Here is a 12646-nt window from a genome sequence, read left to right on the forward strand (position 1 = left end):
AGAAGGGAACAACCTGGTCACCGTGAAAGGAGAAACAAGCATTCACAGGGAGAAAGAACCCTATGGAAAAACAAAACAACAGAAAAAAAACCCCACCAACAAACCCCAGTGATTTTATGCCTATGGATTTCATCAGTCATGCAAGGTGCCAGGATGGTTCCTTCCCTCGTACTGAGCAAACCCCAACCTGGGCATGGCGGTACAGATGCTGGTGTAACTAGCCAGAATAACAGACGTGTGAATGGAATTACATAATCAAAACTGTCTTTTATAGTGTTGCACAGCAATGGTAGTGCTTGAGAGAGCTTATTTTGATGTAAGTCCTCAGGGTTTTTTCAGAATTTAATTTTAATTGCTGTGCTATGCATGATGACACTGAAAATAAACCAGAGGAGAAGAACAGACATGGAGAGTATTGAAACACTTGGCTTTTATTTTAATTTGTAAATTACAATAGTATTGTTAGGAACTAGTCAGGAATGCGGTAACAGGAGGAAAAAGTACAGAAATACCCTATATTCATCTAAATGTATTTGTATACATTTAAGTATATGAAGTCCAACAGGGCTTCCAAATATCATAGTCATTGGCAGGGATTTTGACAGATCAGAGTACTAAATCACTGTAAAGCCGAAATAGGGTCTTTCTCATTTAGAAAGATGATAATTATTTCTATATCCAACAAAGCAAGTTCTCCATAGGCAGGAAACAGGAAGGAAAAATTTCTTACCAGGAAGAAACCCTGACATATACATTATGTGAAATATGCCGAAATAGGGGCTCTTCACTTGTCCTACATCTTCAAGGCTCTTTTCAAATTTTCCCAAAACATCTCCTGCTGCTCCTCACCAGAAGGCCACTCCAGGTAGGTCTTGGTGTTCATGATCTTCCGCAGCTTGCAGAACCTCTTGGGAATCGCTTGACTCTGGATGGGCTCCAGAAGGATGAGAATCGCTGCGTCGTTGTTCTCATCAAAGAGGCGGAAGTGCGAGAAGTCCAGCTCATATTTGCACCACTCGCTCTGCACAAAGTGCTCGGACAGCACAAAGAGTGTTTTGTGGCTCTTCTCGATGGAGTCAATGATGTTGTCCACAATCCACTTCCCGGGCACAAAGTCCCGCTTGTGAAGGCAGAGCCGAAAGGGGGGACAGGCCTGCTCCAGCTCCCGCACCATGATGTTTTCCACCCAGTCCGAGTCATTCTCGCTGTAGGAGACAAAAGCATCATAGCAGAGGTCCTTTGGGGGAGCTCGCCTGGGCTTCCGCTTGGCTCGCAGCCATGCCCAGGTCATTCTCAGGTACCAGACCGCGTGGTACTTGTAGCCGACAGCCACGAGGGAGAGGATGGCCAGGAACACCAGGGTGCAGATCAACGACACCATGAGGGACTGGTGGCACTCCATCAGCGAGAGGTGCACGGCTCCAACCTGAGCCCCTCTCACTGCCAGGGGAGAGTCACACACGTAGCTCTCCGGCCACCCCACCAGCACTTGCGCTAGTCCTGCCTGGTGGTGGATGAAGGAGAGGAACTCACAGGAGCAGATGAAGTTGTTGTCGCCGGCGTCCAGCAGCTCCATGTGCTCGAAGGACTCGAGCTCCGCCTTGGAGAAACTGTTGAGCTTGTTTCCTCTGACTGACATGGCCACTAAGTTAGGGACGGGTGCTGCATCAGGCAAGGTCTTCAGCTGGTTTCTGGTGAGGTACAGCTCTTTCAGAAATGGCAGTCTCAGCCCAAACTCCTTCAGGTTGTTCACGCTAACATCCAATACTTCCAGCGTTGGGGGAATGCAAGTCGTTACCTTAGGAATTTGAGTTCGGGAGAGGTTTAAATATTTCAGGGTCTTTGGCCATTCACACACATCTGGAATATCACCAAAATTATTTTGGCTAATGTCTAAGAGAATTAGGTGTCTCAGATGAGACAAACTTTTACCCGTCATCCCTAAGTCACTCAGTGAGTTCTGACTTAAATTTAGAATTTGCAGTGAGGGCCAACCACCCCGACACGCTGAGTGCTCCAAACTCTGGTCTCCAAGCAAATTCGAACTAAGGTCAAGATACTCTAATGATCTAAGGTGCTGTGAAACCCTGCATGGTACCAAAAAGACCTTGGTGTTTTCAACTGTGACTTTGGTAAGAAGACTTAGTAGACCTTCCACATCCTGAAGGTCTGTAAACAAATAGAATTGCTCTATAGACAATTTATCTATTGTTATAATTTTAATAGTCTGTGACTGATTTACATGAATTTGCATTTTCCATCGTCCGGTTCCCATGAGTCTACAGTCTATAAACTCAACCTCCTCTAACTTTGGCATGTCTGCTATAATGCTGACAGACTCAGGAACAGTGGCATCTGTTATTAAGGTCTCTTTGAAAGAAATTTTGCTTGCAAAGGAGTTAGACATGACTCTCAATAGTTGTGTTTCAGCAGGTTCATTGAGGTCAATTTCTCTCACTTCTAACCAAGTGACAGAGTGCAGAAGGTCCCTGACAATTGCTGAGACTATGCTAATGTTTCTTACGTTTATGATCATGTGATTTATCTTCCTAATCAGCTCCAAACTTCCTGGCTCGTAATGACTGAGGTTGCCCCCGTCAATCCACAGCTTGTCAAGAAGCACAACGCCCTCAAAGTTCCCTTGCCTTATTGTGGAGAACCATGGGTTGCCCAGGTGGAGAGAGCTCAGGTTCCTCAGCTTAGAAAACAGGGAGCTTTGCCCCAGGTCTCTGTAGGAGCTGCCTTGCAGGTGGAGGTGCTGGAGTGAAAAGAGGCGCTCAAACCACGCAGGGGACAAGTGAGCCAAGCTGTTATTTGACAAGTCCAAGAGCTCCAGTTTCCCAAGGGAGCGGAACGAATCCTCATCTATTGAGCTGATTTTGTTGGCCTGCAGCAGCAGGGCTCTCAGGTTCACAGCCTGCCGCAGGTCCTGGGAGTGGATGTGCTTTATCCTGTTGTGGGCCAGGTTTAACACTGTGGTTTTGGCTGTGAGCCCAGGTGGAATGAATTCCAAGCCCATGGAAGAGCAGTTGCAAATCTCAGTAGTATCACAGGAAGGACAAGTCTGCTTCATCTCTTGCTCTCTGGAGAGATTTACAGCTAAGACCATGTACATGGCCCACACTTGCCAGGTGTGTATAGTTCTTGATTTGTGTTTTGTTTGTCTGAACATTTCGCTGTAGGAAACACAAAGGAGACAAGGTAGTGTCAGGTTTTATTTTTGAACAGGAACTGAAACAATTGAAAACTTGACATCTGTCTGACTCTCCTGCTTCAGCCATTCAGCTCTGCAGACATGGTGTGCTACTCGTCTTTGGACTCCAGGCATATCATGTCTCAGCAATCATCAAGGACCATTATTAATGTTCTGCCTTTTCATATGTGCATTGGCTATGGCTCTCACCTCTTACATCTCTTGCATTGTGCTTCCCCTCAAGAATGAAGCTATGGCTGTATCTTTCAACTCTAACAGGAGTTTAAATGTCCCCTAGTCCAGATCTGGGCTAGGGAATCATGTGCACCTTCAGTAAGCTTGCAGAAGACACTAAGTTGGACAGGAGTGTTGATCTGCGAGAGTGTAGGAAAGCTCTGCAGAGGGATCTGGACAGGCTGGATCGATGAGCTATGGCAAACTGCATATGGGTTGACAAGGCTCAGTGTCAGGTCGTGTACCTGGGTCACAACAACCCGTGCAACGCTATAGGCTTGGGGAAGATTGGCTAGAAATCTGCCTGGTGGAAAAGGACAGGGCAGTATAGTTCAACGGCTGGCTGAACATGAGCCAGCAGTGTGCCCAGGTGGCCAAGAAGGCCAACAGCATCCTGGCCTGTATGAGAAATAGAGTGGCCAGCCTGTATTTGGCATTTGTGAAGACCCTTGCTACAAGAGAGATGTTGAGGTGCTGGAGTGGGTCCAGAGAAGGGCAATGAAGCTGGTGAAGCATCTGGGGCAGAAGACCTGTGAGGAGCGGCTGAAGGAAATGGGGTTCTTTAGTCTGGAGAAAAGGAGGCTCAGGGGAGACTTTACTGCTCTCTATAACTACCTGAAAGGAGGTTGTAGTGAGGTGGGTGTTGGTCTTGGTCTCATCTCCCAAGCAGCAAGTGATGGGATGAGAGGAAATGACCTCAAATTGCACCAGGGGAGGTTTAGACTGGGTATTAAGAAAAAACTGTATTCACCGAAAGAGTGGTCAGGCATTGGAACAGGCTGCCCAGGGAGGTGGTGGAATCGCTGTCCCTGGAGGTATTTAAAAGACATGTAGACATGGCATTTAGGGACATGCTCTAGCAGCGGACTTGGCAGTGTTAGCTTAATGGTGGGACTTGATAATCTTAAGGATCTTTTTCAGCCTAAATGATTCTGTGACTATGATTCTAAATGCTCATAGCTTTTGTAGCATCAGCCTGCCTGTATAGTATGGCTACCTGCTAGGGAGAAGCTCAGACAGGAGCATGTTCTTCCTTCTTGCCCCAAGTGTGCTGTGGCTTCCAACACTGCAGACTTCCCCAGAAGAGATTTTGAGGTCTTCTGCATAAAGTCTCACCAGCCTCAGGGTTTTCAAAAAGCAAAGTTGCGTTTGCTCCTGGCACACCCTTTTAGACACTGTGTAAGCAATTTACATTCTTTACTGGAAAGGCAGAACATGCTGATACGCAACCAAACAAGTCTATCACCCTTTTCTGAATACCAACGCTGGTAATAGATGGGAATTGGATGTTGCTGTCAACATATAAACAGTGAATGTAATTAGAAAAATACTGATTTTGATTTACAGAAGGGCTGTGTTTCCTGCCATGGGTGCCAAAGTTCATTTTTGCATTGGCTACACCAGAAAGTAAGTCACTTATTAAAGTTCACAAGCTGCTCTTAAACAGTTCCAGTACTGCAGACAAACAATACCCCCAAATCCTGAATAACCCTCCAGTAAATACTTACCTTGTGTACTGCATGCTGTGTTTCAGTTTCCTTGTGTGAGAATCACGTATTCTGGGATCCAAGTGATCGCCTCGCACCTGCGAGAACAACAAAAGCTGTAAACCCTTTGGCAGGTCTGATGTGATAACAGTCCTGGAGTAAGAAAATATTTCAGTGTGCTTCTGAAACAAAACTTTATGTTAACTATTTCCCAACATCCTCTAACTATTCAGCCTGTGAAGCATACCTGTCTACACAGCTTTTGTTCAATGATTGCTCTTCTAAGGAATCCATGGCTTCTGAAGAGCTCGTCACTGTCCGGCATACATGACGCGGCCCTTCAAACTCACATTTCAACTTCTTCTATCACTTCTGCTGACATGAAAATAAGCATAGATTGTGTTTGCGCTCTCTTCTTCTCGAGCTGAAATTCAGTGGCAGATCGCTCTCCTTTTGTCGGTCATCACCCATCACTGGAAAGGCTGATGCAACCATTTTGCGTAAGTCATTCTTTCACAATCACTTCCTCCAGCATTAAGTGCAGAAATAGTTCCTAGGCAGAACTGCATTCACCTCCCTGTATCTCTGCTTTTGAGACTTATTGTTTGGTATGCACTGGGAGGTTATTAACTATACTGAGCAACAGAACATTTGAGAACAGCAAAGTTATTTTTTTGTGTAGGTTCCATAAAATGTTATCAATAAATAAATTGATATATGTATTAATTTGATAAAAAATTGGAGTCAAATTGTTCAAAGTCAGTGCTAGAAAAACATGTAACATCATTTCATTTTCTAGGACACAAGCAGACCTATGTTATCAAGGAATAGAAAATGTGTAAGAGTGGGAATGATATTCTGCCTGAAAAAGAAGACAGTTTGAAGGAAAGTATCCACCTGTAAGCATCCAAATCGATTCTGAGAGGGGAGGTTTGATAATATTTTAGCCTGACTGAATGGAAACACATGGTTGGTCAAATGACCATAAAGGTGTAGGGAGTCTTCCTAACAGCTCTGAAAGGTAAACCCATTAAATTCTCAAGGGTGCACAGAAGCTTGAGTACATCTCATAGCAACCTTCAGTCCCACTGAGTTGAAATTAGCATTGCACATTAGGTTAAGAACTTGACACTTTCCAAACAAAAAAGGAATTGAAAAACTGAAACACCTTTGTATTTTCTGTCTGCTACAGAGGATAGATGATAATCAAAACATTTTAAAATAGAGACAGAGCAGCTGTGGGACACAGCAGAGAAGGGAACTGGTCTTTTAGTGAAGGGTTAACACCAATTTCCCCAAAGCTACCTCTTCCCTACAGCACCTCTCAGTTCCTGGTCTGAAACAGGGAAGACTTTCAGCTTTCAAAATGTATAAAAATGTTAATTCTGAGTTTTATGTGACTCATTCCTATATGCTTTTGTCATCAAAACTGCAACTCCTTGATACAGTTAAGTATATTTATGAAAACTTTTGAAGAAGACCACATATGAGGCCACATACTTCCCTGAATGCGAAATGGGCATGATGTTCTATTTGTTGCAGCTTTGCAACCATGCATTCGTGGATATTTGAGGTAGGTGCCAGCTGTTTCGTCATAAGTACCCACTTTCTCCTAGCATCCAAACTCAACCCACTCTCATCATTCTTCTAAACTCGGCTGGGCTTCTGGTTTCTCTCAGGAAGAGAAGACTGGAGCAACCCTACCCAAACTCCCATGCTGAAGTTCAGAAACCAAGCAGTTCATTTCAGTAAGCTGCTTCAAAAGCCAAGAAACCTGGGTGGGTCTTCTGCTGGTTTCCATCAGTAGGGAAAAAAGACTACAAGCAACATATCTCTCTCTCGTTCCAGGTCAATTTGTCAGGATTCATAAGGTTATCCAGAGACAAGAAGGTTTGAGGATGTTCAAGGTGGCCAGAAATGCCATCCACAAGCTGCCCCACACACAGAAGAAACACCTGCCTCCCAGAGCATCAGCTGTTAGCATGGACTTCTTTTGAAATCAGAGTCTAAAGTAGGAGAAAGCTGCTGTCTTTTAAGGTGAGAATATCATCCTTTTTCCCTTTCTCCAGAGTAAACATGTTCAGCATTGAACAAAGTTGCACCTTGTGGGTGCTTTCTCACAACCTTCAAGTTTAAGCTATGGTTATCCTTCCTCCTTTGTTTAAAAAGAGGGCATGTGCCTTCACCTGTGCCAGTACATTCCTTTTTCCCACCTAGAGGGGCACAGAGCTGCAAAAAGCCTGTGTTTTTGTAACTTCAGGTGCTCCAAGCAGAGACAACGCACAAGCCTTTGCCAACAGATAGGCAGGGCTGAGGCAGAACTCTGGCCATCATTTTTGAAGGTCTCTTGTTTCCTGTTTATTTGACTCCCTTTATTTGATTCCCTCTGCCAGCTCTTCCCTGATCCCCAGCTACAGCCTGCTCAGCATCCCTGGCTCCGACAGCTCTGTGCCAGCTCCCTGAGTGCTGGCTGAGGGACAGGCTCCTGCCACAACCCTCTTCCACTGGTAAGCTGCTGCTGCTAGACAGGGCAGCGACCAGTGATGGAGGGCTGTATGAGATGAGTGTTGACCAAAACAGATGTAGAAACAGAAATACACTTATGTGGGATAGAACCCCACAAGGATGAACTTGTTTATCAAAAGCCACAAATCAGGTGGCAACACTGGTCCTCAGCCAGTCTGCCATCGGAGTTACAAGGATTATTTCACTGCTACATTCCCCACTGCCTCTTCTTTCTGCATCTGTGTTGTGCTACTCAAGGAACGAAGCTTTGGGATCAGACTCCAGCTGCTAGAGCCCTGAGTCCTCTCCCCTCTGCCAGCTAGAGGTACTGACTCCTCCATCTCCTGCTGCATCTGGCACATCACACTCTTTAAAGCACTTCTCCTCCCCAGTCCCACATGAGAGGATCCTCCACCCTGCCCCCTCCCTTCCTTCCTTCTGTATGTCAGCATCCACACTCAGAACGGTTTTTGCTTTTCTGCTGAGAAAGGACAAGCAAGCAGTGCAGAGAGGGCACAACCCGGGTGACACCCTGCCCCAGAACCCTTGAAGAAGAGGCAGAAGCAGTAGAACGGGGAGGGAGCTTACAAACACGTTGGCCAGGCTGTGTTATGCGCAGAAACGCCTTCCAAATATTTGCAAGCAGTGCAAAACTGCTTCCTGATACTCACCCCTGGTAACCAGGATGTGTCAGCGCGTTGGCTTGTCCACAGCGGTGCCAGCTGGACTGAGTCGGGGGCGCTCTTCTCCTAACCCCCCAGGAAATGGATGGCGAGGAAAAGTGATCAAAGCTGTGCTTGCAGTCTTTGGAGCAGGAGGTGTAATACTCGTGTAATTAAAAGCAGAATGGCTTGGCATCCTTTCACGGTCCTGGAAGCAGAGCCTTGGCATGCACTGTTGGTGCCTGTGCTTCAAGTTGACTTGCAGGGCTTCGGCTATTCATCTTCCAACTACCACAAAAAGGAGCTCTATAACAAAATATAAACATTTTTAACTTTGTCATGTTTGGTATCAGGCCTATCTGTCAGCTGCTCAATATCCTGGTTACGTCTTCAGACTGAAATTTTAAATGCAAAGGAGCAGATTCCCTTTATTTTTCTTCTGAGCTATCCTCACCCTGCTGCTGTGGCAGAGCATGGAAGTGCTGTGTAAACGGCTACTCATTCAGCAGCGAGCCTTTGGGACTGCCTCTGCCAAGGAAGCAGTGCTGTGTTGTGTTTTTTTATCATATCCTGTCTGAAAGCATTCAGTGGGAATAACATGATGCTGATTTGCTGCCTTAACAGAGGAGCAAGCGAGCAGGCAAATTCACAGGCTAAGGCACCAAAGCTTGTTCTAATAATACGGAAAGTTTTGTTTTTCTAGACCAGTTGCATCCGCATTACTCAACAAGAGAAAAGACCTCATTTCTGGCAAAATAGTCCTGATGAGGTTTTGACTCCCAAGGAAGTTGCATCAACAGAAAGCAATCTACATGCAAGGCAAAGCTGGACAATGCACTTCCTCTCTCACTTGGCACTTTAGGCAAGTTGAAAACTCTATGTTTCTGAAGCAATGTTAGGATTTTCCATGAATACACAGTTACAAAACAGTAAATGCTGTAGCAAGTTTTGGCACCCTGTTCTGAAGACCGCTATGACAAACACGCAAGAACCCATTACCAGCACTGCTCAAAATTGTTGCTCCAAAATGAGAACTCTGAGACAACTCATACAGAATGGGTCCCCCCAGCCATCACTGCTTGCTCCCAGAACTGCATGGAGCTGGATGCCAGAGAAGCATACCTGGGTACCACTCAGTATTTTGAAGGACTTCTTTTCTTTGCACTGCATCTTGTTGTGTCAATCAGTTTTCTTTGCTGTATCCCAAGCTACAGGACAGAGATCATGCACAGAGAGCATTTGGAGACATAAAACATCTTTGCAGTTTTTAAGAAAACAAGGTGCCATGCCTATTCCAAAACAAGGATTTTGCAGGTTTCCAGACAGAGCCACAACCACCCTCAGCTCTGGCCTCATAGGAGGCAGCAAACCTGCTTGCACTGAGATGGTGCTGTCCCCCCAGTACATCCCCAGCTATCAGGGGCACTGTAAGTACCCCAGGGTTGGGTTCCTCAAGTGGGCTGCACTGTAGGGGGGTCAGGAAATGAGAGGAATGGGATCTCTTACTCTCACTGTTGGACAGCTTCTGCTTCATTTCTGCTCACCAGGAGAGAAAATACCCTGTTACAGCCCACCGGGTGCAAGCCATCACTGGCAGGCTGTTGTGAGGAAGTTAGGGTTTAACATCCCAGCACTGGAATTTCCCAGAAGGAGGAAAAACAGCTTTGCTCAGCTCTGGCGAAAAGCTTCTTCAAAAGAGGCTGAGCAAAGGGACACTGTGTCAGTGGGCTTCAGTGCGGGAAAGGTCCATCAAACCTTGTCTTGCCTCACTGAGAGGAATGCGTGGACACATGTCTCATGTCTAGGTCTAACTAGTGCTGATAAAGTACTTGCTTTCTTTCTGGTTTTGCTGTTGTTGAGAGGGTGTCTTTTGTTGGGTTTTTTTAATGGAAGGGAAACATTCCTGGGAATGGGACCAAGTCATTGCAGAATCAGACAGAGTTTGTTTCCTGAATGGAGGTGGAAAACACTGTGCTGGGGTGCAGAGATACATATTTAACTGCTTGTTGTACCAAAAAAAAAGTAATTGTGTTTAAGAGCTGGGCAAGAATCTGAGCAGGAAATGAAGCAGATCATTATCATATGCCATAAAATATCGAGATTTTTGTGTTTGTTCCAAGAAAGACAATGCCAGGATATGTTAGGTACAGGTAGTTCAGGCTTCGCATTCAGCTGCTGCCTCCTTCTGTCTCTGATGACATGAAATATTTCAGGCATGACAGTGCATTTCAGAAACATAAAGCCAGTCCATTCCAAATCTTTGTTTTCAGTTATTCAAGGCTTCAGAACTTCTTCCTTCAGTGCAGGTACTTCTCTTGATTTACCACCTATCAAAGCTCCATATTTTTAAAAAATAGGGAAAAATCTAATGAGTTAATTCCTAAGTTTTTTGCACTTTCATGACATGTTTCATGAGTCTCTCACAGGGATTATTTCTTTTGTGTTCCTTTACAATTGTATAATTTTTTAAATCAACTTTTTAGGAGCTTGAATACAGCAGAGCTGTAAACACCCATGAAAAAAATCATTTTTACTAAAAGTTAAAATTCTGATCATAAAACAATGTCAGTATTTGAAAAGCATGCATTGACTCTGACAGAGCCACCAAAACATCTTCAAATAATTAGATATTTCCAATATGTGACCATTCTCTGTCTTTCCAGACTGGAACATGATTAAAAGCAGACATCCCAAGCTGATTTTCAAGTACGCGCTCAGCTATTTTAATCATTCCTCCTAAATTACCCTCAGATTGCTTTTCTTGCTCTTTTGTAAGTTTCCTTGAGTGTAGCAGTACCAGCTTAGGAATGATATATTCAGAACAGACTGTGTAACTCTTGTGCCTGTGCTGTAAGATGCCTTTTTGTCCTTATTGCAATATCTATAGAAAGAAATACCCCCTATTAGGGGTCAAACTCCAAAACAAGGTGCTTTCTACTGCTGTGAAATACCCACATTTACAAACTTTGAACTTAATTCCTCTCTAACATATCATAGAAGCACAGACTGGTTTGGGTTAGAAGCTACCTTAAAGCTCATCCAGTTCCAAGCCCCTGTCACGGGCAGGGACACCTTCCATTAGACCAGGTTGCCCAAAGCCCCATCCAGTCTGGCCTTGAACACTGGCAGGGATGAGGCAGCCACAGCTTCTCTGGACAACCTGTGCCAGTGTCTCACCACCCTCACAGTGAAGGATTTCTTCACAGTATCTAATCTAAATCTCCCCTCTGTCAGTTTAAAGCCATTCCCCCTTGTCCTGTCACTCCATGCCCTTGTAAAAAGCCTCTCTCCAGATTTCTTGTAAGCCTCCTTTAGTCACTGGAAGCTGCTCTAAGGTCTCCACGCAGCCTTCTCTTCTCCAGACTGAACAAGCCCAACTCTCTCAGCCTGTCTTCATAGGAGAGATGCTCCAGCCCTCAGATCAACTCTGGACTCACTCCAACAGGCCCAGGTCCTTCAGATGCTAGGGCTCCCAGAGCTGGATGTAGTACTCCAAGTGAGGTCTCATGAGAACAGAATAGAGGGGCAGGATCACCTCCTTCGACCTGCTGGTCACGCTCCTTTTGGTGCAGCCCAGGATAAGGTTGGCTTTCTGGGCTGGCAGCGCACACTGAATCCGGATCATGTTAAGTTTCTCATCAATCAACACCCCCAAGTCTTTCTCCTCAGGGTTGCTCTAAATCCAGTCTCTGCACAGCCTGTAACTGTGCTTGGGATTGCCCTGACCCACGTGCAGGACCTTGCACTTAGCTTTGTTGAACTTCATGAGGTTGCCACTGGCCCTCCACTAAAGCATGTCAAGGTCCCAGGGACTGCATTCCTTCCCTCCAGTGTGTCAACCACACCACAAAGCTTGGTGTTGCTGGCAAAGTTGCTGAGGGCAAACTCGATCCCACTGTCCATGTCGCTGGCAAAGATGTTAAACAGGATCAGTCCCAATACTGCCCCCTGATGAACACAATCCAAACAATCTTCCACAGCATTCAAACATCCAAACAAAGCTGTGTGGTTCGGTTGATACACTGGAGGGAAGGAATGCCATCCAGAGGGACCTTGACACGCTTGTGAGGTGGACTGATGCCAACCTCATGAAGTTTAACCATGCCAAGTGCAAGGTCCTACACCTGGGTCAGAGCAATCCCAGGCACAGCTACAGGTTGGGCAGAGAAGAGATTCAGAACAGCCCTGCAGAGAAGGACTTGGGGGTGTTGGTCGATGAGAAAATGAACATGAGCCAGCTGCAGTGTGCCCTGGCAGCCCAGAAAGCCAACCGTATCCTGGGCTGCATCAAAAGGAGAGTGACCAGCAGGTCAAAGGAGGTGATCCTGCCCCTCTACTCTGCTCTCGTGAGACCTCACCTGGAGTATTGTGTGCAGTTCTGGTGTCCTCAACATAAAAAGGATATGGAACTGTTGGAACAAGTCCAGAGGAGGGCCACGAGGATGATCAGGGGACTGGAGCACCTCCCATATGAAGACAGGATGAGGAAGTTGGGGCTGTTCAGCCTGGAGAAGAGAAGGCTGCGTGGAGACCTCATAGGCCCCCTTCAGATACTGGAAGGCTGC

At 45.8% G+C, this 12646-nt stretch overlaps 1 protein-coding gene across 2 annotated transcripts; it reads right to left on the reverse strand.

Annotated features, from left to right (window-relative positions):
* Positions 1–413: 413 nt before the first annotated feature.
* LOC133281082 (toll-like receptor 2 type-2) lies at positions 414–5513 on the reverse strand. Of its 2 annotated transcripts, none has more exons than XM_061476262.1 (3): positions 5162–5513; positions 4936–5012; positions 414–3176 (listed from the first exon to the last, which is right to left on the reverse strand). In XM_061476262.1, the coding sequence occupies exons 1-3, from the start codon at positions 5237–5239 to the stop codon at positions 794–796; spliced, it is 2538 nt and encodes an 845-aa protein (XP_061332246.1). In that variant the 5' UTR covers positions 5240–5513; the 3' UTR covers positions 414–793. The 2 variants fall into 2 exon arrangements, with proteins under 2 accessions (XP_061332246.1, XP_061332235.1); XM_061476251.1 differs by having other exon boundaries at positions 5265–5507.
* Between the last annotated feature and the right edge of the window lie 7133 nt (positions 5514–12646).

This window comes from Pezoporus flaviventris, unplaced genomic scaffold (genome assembly GCF_033815535.1).
Source record: "Pezoporus flaviventris isolate CSIRO_AGI_PZ_B2104156 unplaced genomic scaffold, CSIRO_AGI_Pfla_v1 ptg000002l, whole genome shotgun sequence".
NCBI lineage: Eukaryota > Metazoa > Chordata > Aves > Psittaciformes > Psittacidae > Pezoporus > Pezoporus flaviventris.

What these genes read in the sequence shown, in the direction of transcription:
- LOC133281082 (XM_061476262.1), bottom strand. Translation starts at nt 5,239, where the DNA reads ATGCCGGACAGTGACGAGCTCTTCAGAAGCCATGGATTCCTTAGAAGA. An exon ending in AACAAAAGCTGTGTAGACAG is followed by an intron (nt 5,013 to 5,161) that starts GTATGCTTCACA and finishes TTGTTCTCGCAG; the next exon opens with GTGCGAGGCGATCACTTGGA. An exon ending in CACAGCATGCAGTACACAAG is followed by an intron (nt 3,177 to 4,935) that starts GTAAGTATTTAC and finishes TGTTTCCTACAG; the next exon opens with CGAAATGTTCAGACAAACAA.